General features: G+C 43.4%; 1 protein-coding gene and 1 non-coding gene across 4 annotated transcripts in view; both read right to left on the reverse strand.

Moving 5' to 3' along the window:
- The window catches only part of ZDHHC14 (zinc finger DHHC-type palmitoyltransferase 14), a 148211-nt gene that overhangs the window by 67854 nt on the left and 53558 nt on the right, over positions 1-26799 (reverse strand). For all 3 annotated transcript variants that reach the window (XM_040350959.1, XM_040350958.1, XM_040350957.1), the window contains exons 4-5: positions 3601-3761; positions 2218-2376 (exon numbers count right to left, since the gene is read on the reverse strand). In XM_040350959.1, the coding sequence (XP_040206893.1) occupies positions 2218-2376; positions 3601-3761 (320 nt within the window). The remainder of the gene's footprint in view (positions 1-2217; positions 2377-3600; positions 3762-26799) is intronic.
- On the reverse strand, positions 18012-18080 carry LOC120938451. The gene has a single exon (XR_005749067.1). It is a non-coding gene; the product is annotated as a small nucleolar RNA SNORD2 (small nucleolar RNA).

Genomic DNA, 26799 nt, shown 5'->3' on the forward strand with positions numbered 1-26799 from the left:
GGAGTATGTATTTCCATGGGGTAGCATGGGACTGAAGATTCAAGGTATAGAAGAAAGGGGATAGGGGTGGCATCTAAAATATCAATAAAAGTCCAGATCAGACTCGTACTTCTTGCTAAAAATATTTGCACTACAGTTAAGATTTCTGGCATTTTTTTCAGCACAAACTATAAATGCCGAACCGCTGCGCCTTATCAAATGGTCCAACTCATTGTATTTCAAGCACTGGCTGTAATTAAATGATCACAACTAGAAGAACCAGAATCTCCACCATACCATAACAAAGCAGAAACAAATCAATAGTGCATTACAGGATGTAGTAAATGCTTTTATTGTGCATTCCATAAACTAAATCAATTTTACCCAGTAAAAAAACACTTCCTGCCATTAAAGGGTCACTAAAGGAAAAAACATTTTTTGCTGAAATGACTGTTTACAGGGTATAGCGACATAATAGTTAACTGATTACTTTTAAAAAGGATTAAAAATAGATAAAAACAATCATATAATGTACCTGCAGTTTAGTTTCGTTTTTGCTGTGGTTTCCTGGTTCTCCGATTTACAGAGCCAGAGAGCCAATAGAGGGCAGGGAAGGTTTTGCCAAACGAAACTGGATTGGTGCTGAGGGGTTTTAGACACACAGTAATCACACCTCCTTGATTAGTGACCACAGTGAGAAATCTCCCAGTACTGTGGTGATCAGGAAACAGACAACCAGGAAGTGTCCAGAACAGAGAGGAATTACAGCAACATCAAAGCAAAAAACGAACAATGAGGACATGAAACCAGGACTGCAGTAAGGTAAAGGAAGCTATTTAGCTTAAAAAAAAAAAAATTCCTTTAGTGACCCTTTAAGTAATTTATTTTTTTTAAGAAACACCTTTAAAGCAACATCCCTTGGAAATGTAGAAGACATAAGCTTAGAGATAGTCCAGGGGTGTCCAAACTATTTTCAAAGAGGGCCAGTTTTGATGAAGTGAACATGCTCAAGGGCCGACTATTTTGCCTGACATTCTTTGAACCATTAACATTCGTTCGAGCAACTAATACACTGCCCAACAATAATTCTCTTGCCTATGTGGCTGTGTGAGTAAATAGATTAGCTCAGGCGTATTTGGATATACCGTATTTATTGGTGTATAACACTCTCCTTCACTTTAAGAGGGAGGTTTCAGGGGAGAAAAAAAAAAAAAAAAAAAAAATTTAAATAAAGAACCGTGAAGCAAAATAAGGGACTGGTCAACCCACACTTTCCTTATGATGTGATCCAGCAGCATTGACCCACCCCAGACCAAAAGCAAACATTCAAATAGTTGAATTGCATCATGATGGGTTTAGTCTAAAGAGAAGTGGGGTTGAGTTCTTCAGCGTTTAAAGTGGAGGCGGCAACCCGTCGATTTCAACCTAATCTTAGAAGGTTTTTACCTTAATGCAGAGAAGAAATTAGGGTGAAATCTTAAGGCCTTTACAACCACTTTAAGCACCAATGCAATATCATATATTTTAATTAGGCCAGTGTCATTAAACCTGCCAGAACAAACACTACGTATTTGAATATAGATTTCAGGACAATGAGCACTGACCTTACCAGGAAACAAAACATGAACAGTATGTGAAGAATCTATGAATTAATAATATGACTTAAAATATAAATAAATGACATTTGCAGGACATACAATGAAGACAGTCCTCAATGTCTTTACTGAAAATGTCACATGCACATCACAAACTGTATGGGGACAATAACAGTCAACGTGTTTTTATGGTTATTGTCCCCACACCGTTTGTGATGTGCTACGAATTGCGAACTTTCATTGTATCCACAGACATGCTGTGTTTGGCACCCTCGGTACCTCTGTGCAGCAAGGTCAATTTTGATCATTTCATCTTGAGCAGCACAAGACTTTTGCATTATCCCTACATTTATTAGAACTTTTTCTCAGCAAGTGATGGCACCTTTATTGCGATTTTATAGCCAGTGCCAGTTTTTTATATAAATCTAAGGGCCCTTCAGCTCTTTACCAGCAGGAACATGGTTAATCACTTACCCATACTCCTTTACCATGGTAGAATTATACATTATTTAGATGGATAGAGAAGAAGTTCTGGGAGGAAGGCAACATTTTCTATATTTTAGAAAGCCCCTTTAAAAAGAATGTTGGTACAGTAAACAAATATTCTTTTTCACCACATTAAGACTCAAACAGTAAAACTTACCAACACAGTTATCACACAGGCTGCAGTGCGAGGCACGAGGTGGGCGGAAGATTTTGCAAGTAAAACAATATTTCAGTTTCACCGTTTGTCCATTGATAACTACTTCTTTCGTTCGGGGAGGAGGCCGATAACCGCCTGAAGTGGACCCATTTGCAACATCTATGTAAATAACATAATTACCGTTTAGTGTACAAACAGATAAGTGGTATTACAAGAATCCAATCATTATTAAATGTTAGAAGTGTGTTCTCATGCCCAAGAAAACTTTTGGTATATTAAAGCAGATATTGCATCAGAATGAAAGGTAGGACTCATTAGTGCCCAATCCTATTTTTCCCTTCTTTCTTTTAAGGCCTGCTTCAAAAACTGTTTGGCTGCAGCATGACTTTCTATTAGGTTGTGTGTTTATGGCACGTTTTCCAAAAGTGCACCAAAGATGCAGCACGTAGGACTTTTGGTGCACTTTTAGAAATTGTGCCAAAAACAAACGACCCAAAAGAACGTCAATGGGATCCCAGCTAAAAATGTGCACAAAATACACATACACCCACGCTGCAGCAGTGTGAAGCCGGCCTAAGATTTTTCTACTTTAGATGCAGGGTGGGGCAGTAATGAATAAGCAGACCTTGCATTTTGATGCCAGGCCTGCTTTAAAAGCAAAACTCACTATATTAAATATATATTTCTACATCTATCTTTTTTTTTACAGGTAAGAAAATGTGCATCGATTTGAGGGAGTCTATAAAGCTATGTACCTGTGCAATGTCAGGGTCTTGCCGATTGTCAGTACAGCCGTCTGCCCGTACCTCCCATGCAGGCAGGCAGTTACTAAAGTCCAGGAAGAGTAATGAACTACAAAAGTGCTCACCAGCACCCTTGTAGTTTACTGAGAACTACAAGCCATTAAAGGATGATAGTAGTTGTAGTTCATTCATAGGACTCTAAAAGAATGCAGCCGTGTGGGTGGGACCTTCCTAGGAAATTTGTGACAGGGGGTGTGGGGAGAAGGTCCCCGCCCGCTAACACAAGGGGGGGGGGGGGGAGTTGAAAAATCGGTGGGGGTGAGGTGGTCGATACTGAGCATGTTACACCCTAAATATGGGAGCAACATTCAACATGTTCAGAAAGGTAAACTTATCCTTTGACAAAATACACCTAAAGAAAACCTGCAGTGTTAGAAATATTGGGCTGCAACTTGCTGACCTTTTCTTAAATAAAAATTCTGGCTTTAATACTTCAAGTGCCTCAGCCCAGGAACGACTGAAGAAAACTGAGGCCAAAGTGAAATCAAAACCTCTCATATGCATTCGTGTTGCAGGTCTGTGACAGCATGTGCGTTTCAATTTGACACAGGTTCTTTTTAAATAAAAAAAAAACAGTTACCTATTTGTCTTTCCAAATCTGCGGCTTCATCTGGAGTGGCACGAGGAAGAACGCCTGGGTCACTAAAGCTGGTCCTCAGTAAAGTCCCCATTACAAAAAATACAAGAATTCCACCTATCACAGGAATCGCAGGCGTAATATTCACAGCCAAATATGGACAACTGAAAAAAACAAGAAATATATATAAAATTTAGCATTTGATAGTTTAGTGCCAATTAATACATTACTGAGACCTTGTCAGCGGTGAACACGTGATAAAAATAGGCATCGATCATTTTTCCCCCCCCTTTCAGTAACCCTGGTTTTACTTTTTTGTTTTGAGTCACTGCAGACACTTACAGGAGTGTCAGAGGCTATTTGCCCCTACACAGCCTTCACTCTTATGTCACCAGAGCTGAATGGGTGGGAAAGTCTGCTGGGGAGTCCGCCTCGTCGGCAACCTACTTTGTTCACTACCACCCCTGCATGGTAGGGGTGTAAACGCCACAATAAGAACTTTAACAGGACTGGATTGCTTTGCAAAGTAGATGGAAGCCGTGGAATAATTTAAAGCAGTCTAGCGAGAGGCTTTGCATTCAGTCGCTAAAGTCCTGGTGAAGTTGGTTGGGGGCTCAATCTGGGACCTTGGGGGCGCGGGGGGGGGGGGTCTCCAGATACTGGTGAAAAAAAAAAAAAAAAAGAAGCGCACACACAAACTACAGTAATGGATACATGCATGTTTTCTTACTACATTGTTCACTGTAGTGACCAGGTCCAATTGTTTTTTTTTTTTAAACAAAACAAACACCTTATATTAAGAGTTGGTTCACACTGCAGTGGCACAACTTCAGGGGCGACTCTGCAAGTTGTCCTGAGGATGACTTCAGAGACGATTTGCAAAACGACTTCTGTATAGAAGTCAATGCAGGTCGCCCAGAGCCGCCCCCGAAGTCGTACAGGAACCTTTTTCTGAGTCGGAGCGACTTGCGTTGCTCCTATTAGAACGGTTCCATTTCATTCAATGGGACGCGACTCTTCAGGCGGCTGGGCCGCCTGACGTGTCACCCCAGTGTGAACCGGTGTGTTGTCACATTCTGCTCCCCATCACAGAATGCCCTGGAAGTCACGTTCTGTCACCGCCATCTTGCTACACCCCACACTCCTGCACAGTAATGATAGAGTGAGAAGGGGGCAAGCGGACATCTTGTTACACCCATCCGAGTTTTAGATTTCAGTTATTTTCAACACAAAACGGAGCTTATATGCTTAAATAGTGTTTTTAAATCCGACGGACTGTTTAGATGTTAAATGTGAAAATCAGAGGTGTTTTGTCACATGAGCAAACATGCAAGGTCATCAGGTTTGCTGCTGCTTTCAACATTTAAAGCGGTAGTTCACCCTCAGTGTCAACATTGTACCATAAAATCAGGCATTGTAGCGCGAGCTACAGTATGCCTGTCTCGAATTTTTTATCCCCGTACTCACAGTGTACTGGTACATTATAGATTCCGACTCCCGCGGGGAATGGGCGTGCCTATGGAGAGGGAGGATGATTGACGGCCGGCTCTGGCACGTCACGCTCCCCGAAGACAGACGGAGTAGGTCTCGGCTCTTCACGGCGCCTGCGCACAGGCTATGCGCAGGCGCCGTGAAGAGCCAAGCCTATTTCAGCTATTTCCGGAGAAGCGTGACGCGCCAGAGCCAGCCGTCAATCACCTTCCGTCTGGATTGGAACGCCCATTCCCCGTGGGCAGTCGGAATCGTCTATGTACGATTACACAGTGAGTACGGGGATAAAAAATTCGAGACAGGCATACTGTAGCTCGCGCTACAATGCCTGATTTTATGCTAGAAGAAAAAAAAAAAAAATTCTCTTGTTTATAGGGTGAACCCCCGCTTTAACATTTAAACAGTCCGTCGGATTTTCAAATACTGTCTTTAAGCATACAAGTTCCGTTTTTTTGTTGAAAATAAGTCTGAAATCTAAAACTCCGGTGGGTGTAACAAGATGTCCGCTTGCCCCCTTCTCAATCTATCTTTAGTGTCCAGGAGTGTAAGGTGTAGCAAGATGGCGGCGAAAAAACTTCACTTCCGCAGCATTCTGTGATAGGGAGCTGAATGTGACACTGCACCGGGTCTTACTGTAATTTTATATGACAGTACAAAGTTTAATACATATCCTCCTAAAACTATCAAATCAGAACAAAAACATTGGAAAGGTATACGAGCACAACGACTTCTGACATTTTGACAACTGCAAAGATCGAGGTACAGCAGAGACTGGCAAGTCTGTATAAATGGATCTAGAAGGAGAAGCCATAAACAAATCTCTAAAAAAAAAAAAAAAGGTATACCGCACACAGGAATGCACACAAATATATGTTGGGAACGGTTTTATGCAATCAATTTCCATTTAATGCAAGAAAAAAAAAAAAAAAGTGCTTTCTCCTCCCCCCCCCCCCGACTAGGGGAGGGAGAGCACTGGGAAACCAAAGCTAATCTATGCCTTGATATCGGATGCGAACAATGAAACCAGAAGAGATTTCACTTCCAACTCGAGGTCCACCATTTTCTGGCCAGTACCGCTAGGGGACACGTCTAACCATGCTGATCTGTGCTTTGTTAGATAGTGTAAAGGGCAGGGGAAACATTGGGGTCTTTTAGAACAGTGCTTCTCAACCTTTTTTCAGTGGAAGCACCCTATAAAATTATAGATAATCTCAAGGCACCCTTTAAAATTAGGCACGCCATTCAAAATGTAAAAAACTCAACGTTGGTGGCGATTTATTCTTCCAAAGCAAATACTCGTATTCCTAGGTTTCTCTTTTCCCTCATTCTCTCTCCATCGGTCAGCTAATATCACCCCAGTCAGGAGGGTCAAACAAGGATGCTGCGGAAGCAACAGACATCCTCCTTATTAACTAATGTCATTGGCTTTTAAGAAGGCCAGTGTCTAGAAAGTTGTAATGGTGCCTAATGAAAACCTGTGGCGTTGTGTAACTAAAGGGAATGATTGATGCACCTGCTGGCTTGTATACAATTTTAAGGCATTTTGTCAACACACCCCTGAAGAAACCTCAAGGCCCTTAGTTTTAAAATGGCTGTATTACACCTATAATGTCTCCATAAAGTAGTACCTGTCACCTGCCCAATGCGATCACAGTGATTAACCCCTTGTGATGGCAACCAAGAAAAAAATTGCCAAACCCCCCACTGCCCCGCACACCTGCAAAAAAATGCAATCCCAGAGTGTGCATTGTATGTAAACCATGGTCACACCACACAACACAAATCGCTGCGAACGCCAGAGTGAGAACAAGAATTCTAGCATAAGAGCTCCTAGTTGACTCTAAACGGATGAGCTGTAAAGGTTTTTAAACAGTCACATATGGTGATTTTTGGAGATCATCGTTTTTGCCGATATCATGAACGCATGCAATTTTAAGACCTGGAATGTTTGTTATCCATTTACTCTATGTAACCTCAGGTTTTAGATTTTCACTAGGGATGTCACGATACCGATACTAGTATCGGTACCGAGCATTTCCCCCGAGTATTTGTACTCGGGGGAAATGCTCTGATGCCTCACCCGATACCTGGGCAGGCAGGGGAGTTGCAAGTCTTCCCCGCCCGTGCTCTTGTCTTCCCCATCCATGCAGCTCTCACCTCCCCCCGTCTCTCTCTCTCTCACCTCCCCCCGTCTCTCTCTCTCGCCTCCCCCCGTGTCTCTCTCACCTCCCCCCGTGTCTCTCTCTCACCTCCCCCCCGTGTCTCTCTCTCTCTCACCTCCCCCCGTGTCTCTCTCTCTCTCACCTCCCCCCGTGTCTCTCTCTCTCACCTCCCCCCGTGTCTCTCTCTCTCTCCTCCCCCCTTCCGTCTGTGCTGTTTTTTCTCCTCCCCTTCCCCCATCCATGCCATTCTCTCTCCCCCGCTGTCCGTCCGTGCAGTTCTCTCCCCCCCCCCCCTCGTCCGTCTGTGCAGTTCCCTCCCCCCCTCGTCCGTCTGTGCAGTTCCCTCCCCCCTCGTCCGTCTGTGCAGTACCCTCCCCCCTCGTCCGTCTGTGCAGTTCACTCCCCCCTCGTCCGTCTGTGCAGTTCACTCCCCCCCTCGTCCGTCTGTGCAGTTCTCTCCCCCCCTCGTCCGTCTGTGCAGTTCTCTCCCCCCCTCGTCCGTGCAGTTCTCTCCCCCCCTCGTCCGTGCAGTTCTCTCCCCCCCTCGTCCGTGCAGTTCTCTCGTCCGTGCAGTTCTCTCCCCCCCTCGTCCGTGCAGTTCTCTCCCCCCCTCGTCCCCCACCGTCCTCCGGAGAGCGGAGGTCGGAGCCGTTAAGCCCGGCTCCTACCTTTTCTGAATGGACAGAGTCGGTGATCACCGACTGTCCATTTATATACTTGAGCATCGTAACCGCCTGTGTTTACGATGCTTCAGTTTAAGAATGGAGCTTCTCTCCATTCATTTCAGCTGAGGCTGCTGAGAAAGGGACTGGGGAATCTGTGTCCTTAGTCCCTTTCTCTGTCTTAAAGGGGAGATGTCAGGAGGTCTGTTAAGACCCATGATCTCTCCAAAGACCCCCAACAGGGCTGATTAAAAATTGCAATAAACATACAAAAAAAAAAAATGTAAAAAAAAAAAAAAAAAAAAAAAAAAAGGTATCGATAATCGGTATCGGCGAGTACTTGAAAAAAAAGTATCGGTACTTGTACTCTGTCTCAAAAAAGTGGTATCGGGACAACCCTAATTTTAACCAAACCTACAGAATCTAGTTTGTAACCTGGGGACTCTCTGTAAAGAGGAAATTTTCCAATGGTGGCACTAGCAGTATTTAAATCAACTCCCTTTTTTTACATTTCAACTTAAAAATATTAAATTCCCAAGATGCATGCACAATGGGAAAACCCATGTCTTAAAGTTGGCAATGGCCATATGCATCACAAAAAAAAAAAACAAAAAAAAAAAAAACACATGCATGTAGGAGTGATAACCCCTTTCTAGTATGCTCCAGCCTCAGGGTTCCCCCTTTCCCAGTCACCTGTGCACTTCCAGTGTATCCCCCGTCCAACACCAGCCTCCATGGAAGCTTTGGCCTGCCACAGACAAGGCCTTGCAAGTGTTTCTAGAAGTATAGTTCAACTCTGAACAACTGAGCAGGGCTGCCGTCTTGGGACTACCGATAGCAGGAAGTACAACAAGCAAAAAGCGTTCCCCAAGTGATCAGGACGGGTGTGTGACTGAAAAGCACGTCACCTGGTATCTTATCAACTTGAGAAAGAGGAACACCTTACTACAGGGAAAGCATCCAGTACTCTGAGCAAATAGTAAGTACAAGAACACAATGTTCATAATTTCAATGCATGTGAAGCACCGGTGTGCGACCTGTTCTGCTGCAACCAGTTGCAGCCTGCCACGCTTATGCTGCTGCTTTCTGCCCCTTCAGTCTCCAAACTCAGGCCCGATTCAAACCTATGCATTTTTTGTGCTTTTTGCACTACAGAACGTGTTCCATAGGAAACCATGTTAAATGGACTGTAGTGCAAATCTGCAAAATGCACTAAAAATGCATAGGTGCGAACCAGGCCTTAAAGAGGTTGTATACCTTCCTATATTTGCACCTAGAAAAAGGCTTACCTAGAGGGTACTGTAAATATCTCCTAAAACGTGCACCGTTTGGGAGATATTTACTGTATACTGCACAGATGAGGTCAGTGGCGCATGCGTTCTGAAGGAACGTCCGCCTGTGCCATTTCTTCAGAAGTGTGTGTCGTGACTCGTGACCGATATTCTTTAGCAAGGAACATACATTCCACAATAACCACTCCAGCCCCAAGCCTATTTTTTTTTTTAAACTTGTTTACAAGTTAAAATATAATTTTTTATATTTTGCTAGAAAATTACTTAGAACCCCCAAACATCATAGGGGCGAGCGTCATGCGGACGTGACGCATGTGAGGGTGGGAGGTGCAGGAGCGCTCCATGGCTCGTGGTAGCGAGTGGCGGCGGGGATCCGAGCAGACCAACACCGGAGCAGGGGACGCCAGCGTGAGAGGCTGACTCTCCTGAAGATCGAATCGGACCCCCAGCCTGGCTCTCTAAGGAAAAAAAAAGGACGAAAAGCCGCGGGATCGTGAGACCGCCCAGCCCGGAACTAGACGCTGACCTGGTCCGGCTAATGCACGTGGACGGTGGAGCAGCATGCGACGTCCAGGGAATGAAAACCGCGCGGCAGCAGCTTGCAGCAGGCAGGGGAGAGCGTTCTAAGGCTGGGTGAGACGCTCAGTGAGCCGAGTAGGGTCGGGCGCCGTCCCGCTGCACCCCCCTTCCCCCCGGGGATCCCCCATTCCCCCTCTTCTGGTCATATACACCCAGGACGGGACTGGATTGTCTAGCCACAAAAAAAAAAGAAAAATTTTTTTTTTTTTTCTCTTCCCCCTGATAAAGCGGGAATATCTCGGGGAGGCAAGGGAAAAAAAAGAGAAGAGAAAGGGAGCAGATTAGACCCATTTTTACAGGGGAACTTGCAGTCCTTGCCCCTACAGGTCATGTTCCTTCTCACAAATACGGTTGATTATAAAAGAGGGTCTTAAATGAGCAGATGATGTTAAGGAAGATTGGGATCTCTGAGTGTACCGATTCCTTGCTTCTTCTAGATTGGTGTTGAAGTGGGACTGCAATTCACAAGTGTTTATAGGGGCAGGTCGAGCAGACTACATGAGGTGGACTTGCACCTATGGTGGGGACCCCTCTTGCCGTAAGGAAAGTGCGGTAATTGTATCCCCCCCCAGGAGTGCGAGCTCCCTCAGTACAAAAGGGACTTCTGTGTAGGAAGGAAAAGGAAAAAGAGAAAAAACAACAAAGAATTACATCCTGTTTCTAGACTACTAAGGGGGATAATACCTGTCAGAGCGGTATTAGAAGTGAAGTTGAAAAGGAACGGATATACACCTGGACTAACGTAGCAATCCGCTTAATGTGATTTTTTTTTTTTTTTTTTTTTGCTTTTCCTATAATGCTGACCGCCTATGTTATATTAAGAGTCTGGCCCTTCGTTTCTACTGAATAGAACTATAAAAAGTAGCCCGGAGTGAAGCACACCTGTCTTGGGAGATATTCAGGGAGACAAAGTGGGAGCGGATCTAAAATTGGATTCCCCTCTGGTGTCTTCTCTACAGTGGAACTATCATTACCCCAACGGCCCAGGGCAAGGTAGCATCAGCACCCGGAGGAAAAATCCCTATTGGTGAATTGATTGATTACTGCTACAGGTACACTAAAGGTACACTAAAGGTACAAAGTTTACAAGTGACTGAGAGAAGTCAGTAAAATCATAGTGCTGATGGAAGGGGTACTGTAGGGGTACTGTAATAAGAAATATTAAGAACCTCCCCGACATAGGTGACTAATTTGCCCCGGGAACATAGAGGAAGAACGGGCTGAAGCGACACAGGAAGATAACTCGGGTCAAATACTGAAGGTAGTACTACAATAAAAGGGCAAACTAGTAAATTGGAGAAAACGCAGCCCAAAAGTAGTAAACGGCCCTTTAATCCTAAGGTAAAGAGACAAGGTCACTTAGAAAAACGGATCGGACTGGTCGCGGGGGGTTTCTTTCTCCTGTCACTCTGCCCTTTGCCCACTCCTAGTAGCTTCACTTCCAAACTGGGGAAGAGAATTAGACCCGCCAACAAAATGAATAGATCAACGAGAGGGGGTACTACAAAACCAACAAAGAATAAATCGGGGAATAGCTCCATACAGCAATATATGACGCCAGAAGGGACCCTCAAAAGCCCAGGTCTCGCAAAAAAAACTGAAAAAAAGACTGATACAAAAAAGGGGGTAGGAACAGGTAGTGCCGAGAGCTCTAGAGGTGAAATGACACTTGAAAGTGAAGAAGATCAATATAACGTACAGGAGATAGCCCAAGATACGCTCCCCCCGACAAAGGCAGAGATGAATGCAATGCTATTGAGGATGGAAAATTCCATGGAAAACATCATCAAGACAGAAATTAATAAAGTAAGAGTAGACTTGGGAGGGCTCCGCGACAGAGTGGTAGAGACGGAAAGGAGAATTGAGGAGCAGGAACAGGAAATAAGCGCCTTGAAAAAACAAGTAATGACCTTGACTGAAAACCAGAGACTGGCGGTATATAGGATTGAGGATCAGGAAAATCGCAATAGGCGACAGAATCTTAGAATTAGAGGGATTGTAGAAGAAAAGGATGAGGACCTCAGAGACACCATGAACACAATCTTTAATCCTCTATTAGAGAGAGCAGCTGAAGCTAAGTCCCTCAAGATCGAGAGAGTCCACCGGGTGGGGAATCCCCAACAGATAGAAAGATACGGTCCAAGGGATGTGGTGGTTCGTTTCAGGAATTATGTCGATAAAGCAGAAATCTGGGGAAGGCTCAGAGGAAAACCTCCCCTGAGACATAGAGACATTGAGCTACAAATATTTTCAGACTTGTCTAAAGAAACGTTGGCTAGAAGAAGACACTTGAAACCCCTTTTGGACCTCATGCGGGTACATAATATAAAGTATCAATGGGGCTTCCCGGCGTGCCTCATAGGCATAAAAGGGGGTAAAACAGCACGATTAAGGTTCCCGGAGGAATTGAACGACTTCTGCTCTAAAATGGACATACCGATACCTGAACTCCCTGATTGGGTGGATTAGTCGGGTACAGCTTAGAATGGGATCTCGGGGGGGGAGACGGGGGGGGGTCAGGGGAGTATCTCGAGCACCACCACGAATGAGGAGCCAAGGATGAAGGCAAAGAGTCTTCTACCAGCGGCTCCCAGGCCAAGAGTGGGCCAGGGTGGGGGAGGGAGGGAGGGGGGGTGGGAGGAAAATGGGGGGGAGGGGGGTTGGGGAGGGGGGGAAGGGGACCATCTGAACGACTCCATAAGAAATTTCCTTAAAGTGAAAAAAAAAAAAAGAAGGCTATATGACAGAGTTTAAATTCCTCTCTTATAATGTAAAAGGTTTAAACTCTTACAGTAAGAGACATAAAATCCTCAGCGAATTAACACAATATAAAACAGATATTGCTTATTTACAAGAGACCCATATCACATTGGAGTCCAATATAAAGTTGTATTCACCAGAATACCCTGTGTGGTATTATGGAGACACAATTTCATCGCGATCCCGCGGGGTTGCGATAGGGTTTGCTAGTAGAGTCCGATTTACATTGGTGGACAGACAGACAGATCCCGAGGGGAGATTCCTGTTCTTAAAAATAAAACTAGGTGGGGAGGTATATACCTTGGCAAATGTTTACGCTCCAAACGTGAATGCGGTTAAATACATAAGCAAAATCCTGAGAAAATTAAAAGAATTTGAAGAGGGCCACGTAGTTTTAATGGGAGATTTCAATTTCTGCATGTGCCCAAGCCTCGATAGTACGTCTGGTGTACAGGGGACTAATCGTGAACATCTAAAGACATTGACAAGACAAATGACACAAAATCAAATGGTGGATGTATGGCGAATCTTTAACCCCAAGGCTAGGGATTACACATATTTTTCACCTGTACACGGGACGTACTCGAGGATTGATTACGTCCTCGTCGACCATAGGCTCCTGGAGAGTGTGATCGAAGTAAGGTGTGAGATCATGACGATCTCCGACCACGCTCCTATAACCATGAAAATAGTTACCTCTATACAAAAAGCTTCTCCACCAGAATGGAGATTGGATGAGAGTCTGTTGGGAGACGAGGATGTGGTCGAGAGGATACAGAAAGAGCTGGAACTCTACTTCCAGGAGAATGATAAGGAGGGTATCTCAAGAGCCTCCCTGTGGGACGCTCATAAAGCTTACATTAGAGGGATTTTTATTGCAGAAGGGATAAGGAAAAACAAAATAAGAACAAATAAATTAAAAACGTTAAGGGAGGAGATTCTTAGGCTGGAACAGGAACATAAATCTCAGGGGCAAAGGAGGGAAACACTCCATAAGCTAATTATAACAAGAGACGAATATAGAGCCCTGGCGGAACAAGAAACTAGGAAATATATAGACAGGACAGAGAGAGAAAGATATGTTTGGGGAAACAAACCTAGTAAAAATTTGGCTAGAATGGTAAGAAAAAAGAAAACTAGGAATTTTATTGAAAAAATCAGGAACGGGAATGGGGAATTAGTCTACGCTACAAATAAAATTGCGGAAGCCTTCCGAAGCTACTATGGAGAATTATATGGTGTCCAACAAAAGATCAGGGACCCAAGTGAAAAAAGGGATAAGACCAGGGAAGTATTACAGCAAGCCAATCTCCCGAAACTAGAAGAGCACGAGATAGTAGAAATGGAGAAATCTATAACGGAGCAGGAAATAAGCGAGGTACTAAAAACCATTCCTAAGGGGAAGAGTCCTGGGCCAGATGGCTTTTCGTCTGCGTATTTACAGAAGTTTAGCACTATTTTAGTGCCTAGACTCTGTCAATACTTTAATGGACTGGGATCAGATTATGAGATGAGTAGAGAGGCATTAACAGCAACGATCACGGTGATAAAAAAGGAGGGGAAGGACAATACGACCTGTTCAGGCTTCCGTCCTATCTCGCTCCTGAATGCGGATACTAAGTTGTACGCGAAAATTTTGGCTGAACGAATGAAGGGAGTGATGACAGACATGGTCCATCCAGACCAGGTTGGATTTATCCCGGGAAGGGAGGGTAAAGATAACGGGGTCAGGGCTCTTCTTCTTCTCCAACAGCTGAGGGAAAGAGGGACCCCCGGTCTGCTCCTGTCAGTAGACGCTGAGAAAGCGTTCGACAGGGTAGACTGGGGGTTCCTGATACAAACACTAGAAGCTATAGGACTAGGCCCAAGGATGATAGGGTGGATCAAAACTCTTTACCAGCACCCATGCGCTAGGATAAAAATAAACGGATCCTTATCAGCCCCTTTGGAGATGAGAAATGGGACTAGGCAGGGATGCCCTCTGTCCCCCCTCCTTTTTGTGATAACATTAGAACCCTTATTGGCAATGGTCAGACAAAACCCAGAGATATATGGAATAGAAGTAGGAGACGAGGAGCATAAACTGGCGGCTTTTGCCGACGACGTTTTATTTTTTATACGTAGCCCAAGAGTCACCCTCCCAAATTTAATAGCTACTCTAAGACAATATGGGGAGGTCTCCAACTTCAAAATGAACACAGCGAAAACGGAGATTCTGAATGTCAATATCCACAAAGAGGAAGAACAATTCCTACGGAAGAAATATAGCTTTTCATGGCAGAAAGAGATAAATTATCTGGGCATTAAATTGGCAAACACCCTTAAAAAAATGTATAGAATAAATTATATCCCTCTGCTAGACGAAATAAAAAAGGAAATTAAAAATATTTATAATAGACCTATTTCGTGGTTTGGAAGGATTAATGTTGCGAAAATGATTCTGATTCCTAAAATCATATACAAATTCCAAATGCTCCCAATTTTTCTACCCCCACCATACGTTAAAATACTAAATTCCCTTATTATGAATTATATTTGGAACAACAAAAAACATAGGATTTCGGCCCAAACCTTAAAACGGGCCAAAGATAAGGGGGGTCTAGCGGTCCCAGACATTAGAATGTATTATGACGCTTCGGTTCTCTCAAGGGTTATAGAATGGGCTAAAGAGTCACAGGACAAAAGATGGATAAGTATTGAATGTTCACTAGCTAGAGCACAGTTAGGGAGATTGATTTGGAACCCACCACAATTTAGACATATACACACGTCAGCACATGCAATCACACATAACGCTTTGAGGATCTGGGAGAGAGTACACAAACAATTAAAAACAAAATACAACTCGCCTTTTATAGATCTAAAAGAAAATAAATATTTTGCACCAGGGACAAGGGAAGTAGGTGGTAAGTGGATAGGAAATAGAGTTCAGTTAAAAGATATAACACTACAAGGTAAAATAATGACATTTCACGAAATGAAACACATGATAGAATTTAGGATGATTGACGAGTGGAGGTACCTGCAGTTGTCATCATTCGTCAAGCATCTTCCACATCCTATACGGTCACGGGAGGAGTACACCATATTGGAACAAATGTGTAGCACTAAAACCTCAAAAGGGAATATTTCTAAAATATATAAATATTTGCAAAAAATGGACGAGTCGGATACGTTAAAATACATTCAAAAGTGGGAAAGAGACCTTAATGTCCCAAGGGGAAAGACAACCATGGGAAGAATCTTGAATTTAACTCACACCTCGGCGGTTGATGTAAGAACCGCGGAAATGAACTTTAAATGCCTGACGGGATGGTACGCCACTCCAGACAAAATGAGTAAATTTAGAGAAGGAGAATCAGAGGAATGCTGGAGAGGATGTGGGCACAGGGGAACGATGGCCCATTTGTGGTGGAATTGCCCTAAGATAAAAATTTATTGGAAAAAAATCCTGTCCCTGATAAAAACCATAACAAAAAAAGAAGTAGAAGATAACCCATGGGTAGTCCTTTTTCATGGGGGGGAGGGGCCAGTGAAAGAGTATAAAGCCTCACTGATCCCCCACTTGTTGAACGCAGCGAAACGCTTGATCCCGCTAAAATGGAGGGAGCCGGATACCCCACAAATGTGGGAGTGGATTGACTCGGTTGAGGATACATATAGGAGGGAGAAATTGAAATTTGGTATAGATAAAAATAAACAGGAGTGCAAGGGCAGATGGGTCTCTTGGTTAGAATTCAAAAAATCTTGGAGCTGTGCAGAAAACCTGAATGGATTAGAAAGATAGTCGGAACAAAGGGAATAGTCTCTTCAGGTGGAGTCGTGAGATGGTCGGGGGGGCGGGAGGGAGGTCGGGGCAAGGGGAGGTTGGTATATATTTTTTTTTTCTTTTGGTCCACTAAGGATAAACACATTTTGTAACTCTGTCTCGGTGTTAAACGCCTTAGTCCCAAGTAGAGGGGCAATGAAATGATGTGCATAATTAAAGGAAAAGAGAAAAAAAAAAAAAAAAAAAAAAAAAAAAAAAAAAAAAAAAAAAAAAAAAAGCATAATAACATGAATAAAAACAGGTATATAAACCACAAATGATGCAATACCGGAAGTAGAGACAGAATTATGAATAAAATCATGACAAGTCTCTTGCTGTGGTTAGTCTGAGGTGGAAAAAAAAAAAAAAAAAAAAAAAAAAAAGAAAGAACCCCCAAACATTATTTTTTATATATTTTCTAACACCCTAGAGAATAAAATGGACGTCGTTGCAATATTTTGTCACACCGTATTTGCGCAACGGTCTTACAAGCGCACTTTTTTGGGGGAAAATACACTTTTTTTAAATAAAAAAAAACAGTAAGGTCATTCCAATTATATTTTTATATCGTAAAAGATGATACGCCGAGTAAATTGATACCCAACATGTCACGCTTAAAAGTTGCGTCTGCTCGTGGAATTGGTGACAAATTTTTACTCTTAAAAATCACTATATGCAAAGTTTAAAAAAATTCTACAGGTTGCATTTTTCGATTTACAAGGGAGGTCCAGGCCTAGAATTATTGCCCTCTCTCTCTACCGATTGCGGCAACACTTCACGTGTGGTTTGAACACAGTTTTTTATATGTGGGCGCTACCCACGTATGCGTTCACTATTTATTTTTTCGAATTCATTGTACGTTTGTTTTTACACTGTTCTTTAAATAAAAAAGTCACTTTTATTTTTATTAAAATAAATAAAAACATCCCTTGAAATAGTAGGGAAAAAAAAAGCATGACAAGACCACTTAAATATGACATCTGGGGTCAAAAAGACCTCAGATCTCATATTTACACTAATATGCAATAAAAAGAAAGAAAAAAAGGAATTTTAAATAATAATTAAAAATTCTCTTTAAGAGCTATGGGCGGAAGTGATGTTTTGACATCTCTTCTGATCCCTCATTCAGCTCCATATCACACACAGGAGCGGATGCAATCGGCTCCGGTAAGCGACGGAGGGCACCGGAGCGTGGCGGAAGGGGTAAAAGTGATCTTGTGCCGAATCTGCTGCATTGAGCGACGGGAGCCAATGGCTTCCGCTACAAACAGTCTACCATCTTCATTATTACCTGTAAACGAATTTGAGAATATTCATGACTTTACAGAAAGGTTGCTTAATATGAACAGAGAAGGCTCAAGAGATGACTGGAACAAAGATGGTCTTTTTATATAGAAAACTATAGAATTCTGAGCAGATGACATAAAACATTTCCAGGTATGTGCCAAGTACTCAGAGTACAGAAAGGGAGCCATTCCACAGCACATACTTCTGAAAGTAGAGCTACCCGTCCTTATGTGTGGGGTCAGTATTGGTGGAATGCATGAGGAAAGATTTAGGTCACAAGATTAAACTTACATCTGCAGTGTTTTCATGACAGTCATTCACTGCTAGATTGTTAAAAAAAAAAAAAAAAACACACAAACACGACAAATAAGACAAGTGATCAGAAACAAATGTTCTCTCCATTTCAGGTCAGTCCCGAAAGATGGTTACCATCATTTCACTTGCAAACATTAACAGATTATGAATTTTAATCCTACATAAAGCTACACCCAAGCTAATGATTGCAATTGTTCATTTCAACAAATTAAGTCACCGCTAGATTTAACTTTACTGCCTGGGACTGCTCTTTAATATACCTTATACCCAATATTTCTGTTTCTAAACATAAGCCACCAGTAAAATACTCCTTTATTACATGTTCAGCATTAAAAAAAAAAATCGGAAAATGCTATGGGGAACCTTGTGCTATAGGAAAGGCTAGATCGACAGAGGTAACACTGCAAGTAGACAAGTCATGAAAGGCTTCCGGAGGGTCTTGGATGAAAATAGCTGCCCATTAGACGCTACCAAAATGAGCGCACTGAAAAGTAGCTTGTCCTGCTACAAGCCACGGTGAATTGAAAAGGTCTGCCATGGCCTTAAAATACCTTTCCTCTGATTTTCCACTTCCTCAACGCTGCCAAGGACGTGCAAATTCCTCTTTCAACGACAATATATCTGTATCAACATACCAGTGGCGTAATACTTTAGGGAGTTCCAACTTGGTCCAAATAACATCAACTATGACAAGACTTAGTGGAGCCCGAGTCACTTGTGCTCCAGTTTTATCTTGCAGTAACGTGGTACCCTGCCATGTGTATCTATGGTCTGTCCTGTTGCAGTGCTCGTGTTTAGGTACTTTGAACATCAGGTTAGATGGAATTTTTTTTTTTACCAGGTCCGGTTTCAGGTTCTCCTGCCAATCTTAGTGGGAAGGGCGGTTGCCTTCTGTCACATTCACTAGTTTTTTTTGTGTGTGGAGTATAGAGCAGAGATTAGCTTCCATGTGTCTGGATGCATCCATACCCAGGCCAACATTAAAATTTTTACCTTTTTTTCTGAAGAATAATTTGGTGGCAGCATCCGAGAGCCGACCCGAAAATCAGCTGGGGTGCCATCACGGGAACATGGGACCCCTGGACAGGCAAGTGTCCCAATATTAAAAGTCAGCAGCTACAGTATTTGTAGCTGCTGACTTCTAGTGTACGTGTGTGACCTCTGTCAGAAAATGAAGTCCTGCTAGATCACTTCCGGCTGGCCCCTTTTGCAGGTATAGCTGTGTAAAACATTTAAAATAAGTGCATATACTGTTTAAAATCCAGTAAGTACACCATCTTACCCTTGTCTGCACATGCCCAGTTCTCAATTTTTATGCCCTGCCAATTTGTAGGGATCAATCTGCTGACAGTCTTAAAAGAGTTGTAAAGGTTCGTTTTTTTATTTTCCAAATAGGTTCCTTTAAGCTAGTGCATTGTTGGTTCACTTACCTTTTCCTTCAATTTCCCTTCTAAATGTTTTTTTTTTCTTTGTCCGAATTTCTCACTTCCCGTTCCTCCTCAGTAAGCTTGCCCCCACCATCCGAGCCGTTCTGGCTGGGGGTTAGTCAGCGTGCTCACCCTATCCCTTGGGACTACATGCCAGTGGGGAGACGCAGGAGGAAGAACAGGAAGTGAGAAATTCAGACAAAAGAAAACAAACATTTAGAAGGGAAAGCAAAGGAAAAGGGTAAGTGAACAAACAATGCACCAGCTTAAAAAAAAAAAAAAAAAACTATTTTGAAAAAAACACACACACACACACACACACACACACACACACACACACACACACAATGAAGCTACTTTTGTTTGATCTGCAACTGCCATGGTGCTACATATGTGATAAGTTATGACACCAGCCATTTAATAGTTTGACAGTTTGGTTGAGGACACAAGCAAATTGTGAGTTGGCAATCCCAGCATTCCATGAATGAAACTTGAATCAATAGGTTTAGTTCTGCATTATGATTTCCTGTTTTTCAGGACTCTTGACTTCAGCAGAGTGGCAGCCTCCATCAAGAAACAGGCGCATTGCTGGAGGCAATTTACAAATATTGGTAGCATAATTATTAAAGCGGAGCTCCACCCTAAAGTGGAACCCCCGCTGATTGGAACCCTCCCCCCTCTGGTGTCACGTTTAAACACCTTTCAGGGGGAGGGGAGTGCAGATACCTGTCTAAAGACAGGTATTTGCACCCACTTCCGGCCACACAGTCTCGAGCAAAACGTCACCTCCCCCCGTTGTGTTCTGGGAACACTCGGCTCCCAGAACACAGCGGGAGCCAATCAGCAGGTGTAACGTGACTCGCACATGCGCTGTAGGGAACTGGGCAGTGAGGCCGGAGCGCTTCACTTCCTGGTTCCCTCACCTAGGAAGGCGGGGGGCAGCAGAGTGACGAGCGATCGCTCGTGCTCTGCTGCGGACGGCGCCGGACTCCAGGACAGGCAAGTGTTCTAATATTAAAAGTCAGCAGCTGCAGTATTTGTAGCTGCTGGCTTTTAATATTTTTTTTTCCCAGCGGACATCCGCTTTAATGTAGAATGTATGTTCCTTGCTAAACAACATTATGTTATAATCACGTTGTTATGGGTAAAGTTCTGCTTTAGGCTCCCCATGCAGGGATCAAAATTCAGCCACTTTAGCTGGGACCGGGCGAATTTCGATCCATGTGTGACCACTGTGGTTGAACAGAAGTTGATCAATGGCCCTGTTGGTATTTTTCGCTCATTCAGGACTGCAGAATACAGACTGCAGCACTGAACTGTGTATTCTGACATTGGAGAAGTCTCCCTGCTGTCAGAATACAATGACTCAGTGGGGAGGATTCCAGGATCCAAATTGAGTATGTGGATCAGTGAAACTGGGTTTGATTTTCTCGTTCAACCCGCTAGCTATTTAACTAATTAAATGGGGAGGTTTTGGTTATTAAATATGAATATGTTCTTTAAATACTTCAGGAATTTAAATTACATTTATCCAATTGACTAAAAGATAAACTTAGTTCTTGGTAACAAAGACACTCGGCTCAAAACTCTCCAGTGCAAATCCCAGCACCGAGGGATACCAGAGGTCCTGCACAAACAGTAAAATTGCATTATCATTGCTGTGCTAGAGAGAACAAAGCTTGAGAGACAAGTTCTAATAGAAGAAGTGATCTGCAGAAAATCAACTCATCTATTAAAGCCTCCCAACTCTAGCAAAAAGGATTATAATCTTTGTATCAAGGTACTCCTTTCCCAAACAAAACCATCAGACCTTTTGTTAATCGTTTTGATCCCCAAACTGGGCCTGTATTTGTCCTCTGTATCAGCACTATTCCAGGTGCTGCCATTTTCTCGAGAAGAAACCGGTCTCGGTAGAGCTTCATCCTTCTTGTAGTCTTGAGAAGGAGAAATAGGCATCACATCATCACGCCCCCTTCTGTGGGTGGGTATGATCACCATAGGACTCCATCAATTGACCGGGTGTGGCAGCTTAGATCTCTCATTGACTTATGTAGTACTGTTTTTCAGAACAGAGGTGCTATTATATAACCGGTTAGGAAGATTTTATTAGAGACCATGATGCCATAGATTTGAAATTTCTTCATTTACATAAAAAAAAAAAAAAAAAAAAGGCATTGAATAGAAACATGTCAGCAGTTTTCTTTGGTAGGGTAAGTAGTACCTACTGTCCGGGGGGAGGTTCACGGTTCAGGCAATGTGGTTGGTGCCAACTGTTTACACCCAGTTTTCACCAAAGAGGGGGGAAAAAAAAAATAATTCTACATTCCGACACGTGCTCCTTATACTTGGGCTCAGACAGCACTTTGGTGGGGGGTCGATCATCAAGTGATTGTAAATGGCGTTTACAGTAGCACTAAACACCTAAAGAGAACTACAAAAAAATATATACAAACACATGCAGCTCATCCAAAACACCAGCTGGTTGCACCGTTTCACAGACAGGAACGGTTCAATTCGGCAGTCAACCAGAACAAAGTCTCCCAGCGGGCAGCCAAGTCAACTAAATAATCCAAGTGGAAATACACCTCCCGCCTCTTGTCTGCAACCCTCTGGGACATGTCACAGGCCCCCAAAAGGCAGTGAACTATTCAGTCAGGCTCATCCATGTGCAGTGGGAAGTTGGCTGTCACAGCCTGTGTCTTCGCACAGTAAACATGCTGGAGCCAAAAAGCTGAAGATCAAAGAACCAGCCTGGGTGAGGACAGTGCTGGATCCCTGGAGCAGTAAGTGTCTCCCCCCCCAAAGTCAGAAGCTACAGTACCTAGCTGTTAGCATCTTATTCTCTCTAGGATGAAGATCCCTTTTTAAAGGAGTTCTCTGACCTAAAACTTTTAACCCCCGCTGTGCCCGGGCTGTAAAAATATACAAAATAAACTGTCACTTACCTGCCTACGATCCCCCGTTGTTCCGATATCGCCATCCCGTTCTCCGGTCCCGGGCCCCTTCCGCTTCCTGTGTGTCGGTGACTCATAGTGCGCTCAGCCTATCAGCGGCCACAGCAATGTCCCGTCGCGGCCGCTGATAGGCTGAGCGCACTGTGAGTCACCGACACACAGGAAGCGGAAGAGACTGGGACCGGAGAACGGGACGGCGATATCGGAACAACGGGGGATCGTAGGCAGGTAAGTGAAAGTTTATTTTGTATATTTTTACAGCCCGGGCACAGCGGGGGTTAAAAGTTTTAGGTCAGAGAACTCCTTTAAGCCTCATTGTGGACTAGAAGGAATCTTTGATAATTCAGGAAGTGTGCAGGACACAGGATAGCAGAGTTTGACAAGATCAACAGGTTTGAATTTTTGCAACTAGTGAAAAGGAATAACAAAAACTTTCTTAGTATAATAAAAACAGACCAACAGGGAGCAAATTAGATAAAGCTCATTGTTCAGAAATACCTACACTTTAACCATCATCACCTGAGGCTGAGTGCTGGGAGGCCATTTAATTTGTCTGACCCTGCTGTACATTCCTTGCCACAGTATGTCATCTGTGAGCCTGCAACATGTCGGACCGGTTACTCCCTGTATGGTCTACATGTTTGACCTCTTAGCATCCACTCTACCTGGTTACCTTTGCTACGATTTGTCATTTTGTACAAAAAAGGTAGACCATTGTCAGCTTTGCACTTGTTTGCGTCGCGCTTGCTGTAATTTGTTTCTAGGTGTCTGTAAACATATCACAATGACTGGGTAGTGCTTTGCCTCCAAGACCAGTAGGAAAGCTCCTTAGAGTAGATATAAAGGATATTTTGTGTTATCCTCCAGAACAAAAGCGGGTTTGAGACCTTCATTAGACAATGAAGTGGTTCCTTGCAGCCTTCTCCCCAGATACAAACAGACGAGGAGCACCAAAAGGCCCATCTAAGGTTTATTTGGAAAGGACAGCCTTGATCCAATGTCAGATACTTTATCCAACCAGCAGGTGCAAAAAAGGACCAGAGGACTTCAGCAAGAGCCAGGTGACTTCAGTAGCATGCATCCACTAAACTAGCCTACAACAATCTGAATGTGAATTCTCCAGACCAGCCTTTGTAAAATGCCAAGTATAAAAGTGTGGAGTTACATGTTGGAAATACAAGCCCTAACGATGTGCTGGGCGGTCTGCCCGCCTGCGTCCTACCATCTGACAATGATTGCCAAGGAGCACATCGTGAGTCCATGCAGCGTCCTTTGTTTTTCCCTCACTTGCCTCCACAGACCGGGAGGTACAGGCCAGCGGGTCTCGTCTGTGGCGCTTTCCTCAGAGTTTACATTTAAATTTCTCCTCCTCCATGAGAAGCCAGAGAGAGTGGGCAGGACAGGGGTGGCAACCTCCTTCCCTCCCAAGTAGTTGATTGAGGAGTCTCCAGCAGGAATTCCATCCACTCACTAACTGCCACTACATAATGATCACAGATTTTCACAGGTAAAAGCAATTCTGCACCACAAACTTCTGAACACTGAACTCAGTGCTACAACCTACTGACCACTGAACCAACTTAAAGCGGGGGTACACCCAATAAAAAAAAAATTTAACATGACATTCAGCCGAGTTGTCAGAATGACATCGGCTGTTTTTTTTTCAGTGCCGTACATACCGTATTTTCACCGCCGCTTCCGGGTATGTAATGTGCAGGACTGGGCGTTCCTAATTGATCGACATCCTTCCAACCGGCGCATACAGCGCGTCACGAGTTGCCGAAAGAAGACGAACGTCGGTGCGCAGGCGCCGTATAGAGCCGACTCACAGTCCGGCAACTCGTGACGCGCTGTATGCGCCGGTCGGAAGGATGTCAATCAATTAGGAATGCCCAGTCGCGCAGATTACATACCCAGAAGCAGCGGTGAAAATACGGTATGTACGGCACTGAAAAAAAAACAGCCCATTGTCATTCTGACAACTCGGCTGAATGTCATGTTAAAAAACAAATTTTGGGTGAACCCCCGCTTTAACTACATTTAAGGGCTTGTCCATACCAGGTACAATGTGGAAACGCAGTCGAATTGTTCATTTTTTTGCACCACACAAAATCATGCCATCTAAAAAAAGCACATATTCGCACACACTAAAATGCATGGTACCACAGTACCATATGTTTTTGGTTTAGCGCCAAATTGAAAGGTCGTGCAGCTCCTTATTAGCATGTTTCATGCCCATTGAGGAGCGTGCAAAAGAGTGAACATGCCTGGATGCAACGCCTGGTATGAACAAGTACTCAAACTGGTGTGCCCTGAGACCAACCACAATTCTAAGAGGGTGTCTTGACTAGGGCTGCAACTAACGATTAATTTTCATAGTCGATTAGTTGGCCGATTATGGTTTCGATTAATCGGATAATAGCCTTAAAGCGGTGGTTCACCCTAATAAAACTTATTTTTTTATAGCATTAAATTAGTCATAGTAGCGAGAGCTACAGTATGCCTGTATTGATTTTTTTTAGCCCGGTACTCACTGTGCAATGCTATATAAAAGATTCCGACTCCCCGCGGGGAATGGGCGTTCCCATCAAGAGGGAGGATGATTGACGGCCGGCTATGGCACGTCACGCTTCTCCTGAAATAGCCGAAATAGGACTTGGCGCTTCACGGCGCCTGCGCAGAGTCTGTGCGCAGGCGCCGTATAGCGCCGTGAAGAGCCGAGACCTGTTCCGGCTATCTTCGGGGAGAGTGACGTGCCATAGCCGGCCGTCAATCATCCTCCCTCTTGATAGGAACGCCCATTCCCCGCGGGGAGTCGGAATCTTCTATACAGGATTGCACAGCGAGTACCGGGCTAAAAAAAAAAAAATTCAATAGAGGCATACTGTAGCTCGCGCTACTATGCCTAATTTAATGCTAAAATGTTGTTAGTGTGGGTGAACCACCGCTTTAAGAAAAAAAACAAATTGCCGCAAAAAACACATTACATGCTTTTCTGCAGCTTTTCCATTGAAGTATATTGAACCAAAAAAAAAATTGCGTTAAAAAGTCCTTGCCCTTTCCAAATACGCAGCAGCTAAAAAACAAATCATGGATGTGAATATGTCCCATAGGAAAACATGTAAATGAACTGTAGTGTGTTTCTGCAAAAAGCACCAAAACACAGAGGTGTGACCCAGGCCTGAGATGTTTAGTAACATAATGGGGGTTAAAAAAAAAAAATAGTACAAAAAGAGCAAATAATCGCTACTGTAAGGGGTTCATTTTTTTTACTGTGGGACAGTGAAAGTAATATTTACAGTAGCGATTTACTTTTTTGTACTATAAAGGGCTAATTTTAGTTGTTTTAACCCCATTATGTTACTGACCGATTAATCGATTATGAAAATTGTAATCGATTAATTCCATAATCGATTAGTTGTTTCGGCCCTAGTCTTGACTAAAAAAAAAAAGTTGAGAAGCACCAATTAAGAAAAAGGCACATTCAACTAGAGGCATGGATGCATTCTGGGTAGACATTTGCAGAGCTGCCAGTTGATCATCACAGAATCTATTTGCCAGCCACTACAGGCTGATGTGGCGGCAATCTCCTATTGTGGTTTTGCAAATGTAACAAGGTGAGGCTCCTGGAAAATGGATAACTTGCCAGATGCCTACCAAAAATTTCCTTTCAAGAAGCTTCACCCCCCATTTTGGATCTTGAACTAGATTATCAGAATGTTGACCGCATGTCATGGAAAATCTCTATAGCCACCCAAAGGGGCCGTCCAAGAGGTCTCAGCTCAACCCAATCATGGTGAACTGATTAGGCACCAGGAAAGAACAAAAACAGTAAATATCTAAGAATTTCCCATTTTTACATCACTTGTCTGATTTCACTTAGCGCTACCTATATCAGAACAGTATCTTTCCAATAGATTGTTACAGTCTATGAAAAAAAAAAGGCCTTAGCACATGCAAAATATGAACATCTTAGCCCAAAAAAAAAAAAAAAAAAAAAATGAATCCCCAGATTTGTAATTGTGCCTGGCTTTTCCTAGTTGTCACATCTGCTTATATTTCCACTTAGTGGCTATCCATTACTCTAAAAACAAACCATGCGTTGCTCATTCCTACTTTACATTGTTGAAGTCAGAAGATAAAACGGAATACATTAAGCAAATGGAGTATCCTGTCAAATACTTTGATCCATAGTCAAATAAAAAAAGAAAATAAATAGATCACTTAAAAAAGGAGAAGTCCAGCCTGAGCTTTTTAGGATGGGCTTCTTCTATGGTTCACAGGAGTGAAATTCGTTTTTCCACTGTGACCTGTTTTTTTGGTGGAGATCGGTCTGAAGTCCGGCCTCTGCTGACGTCACTGCCATCAGTCCGGGCAGCGAGTCATCCTGTCTTCCAAGTCTAGATCCGCCAGCTTTCCGCCCCTCCACAGCTCAGCGCTCCAATGAGCACGGAGAAATAGAGCA

This window comes from Rana temporaria, chromosome 4 (assembly GCF_905171775.1).
Source record: "Rana temporaria chromosome 4, aRanTem1.1, whole genome shotgun sequence".
NCBI lineage: Eukaryota > Metazoa > Chordata > Amphibia > Anura > Ranidae > Rana > Rana temporaria.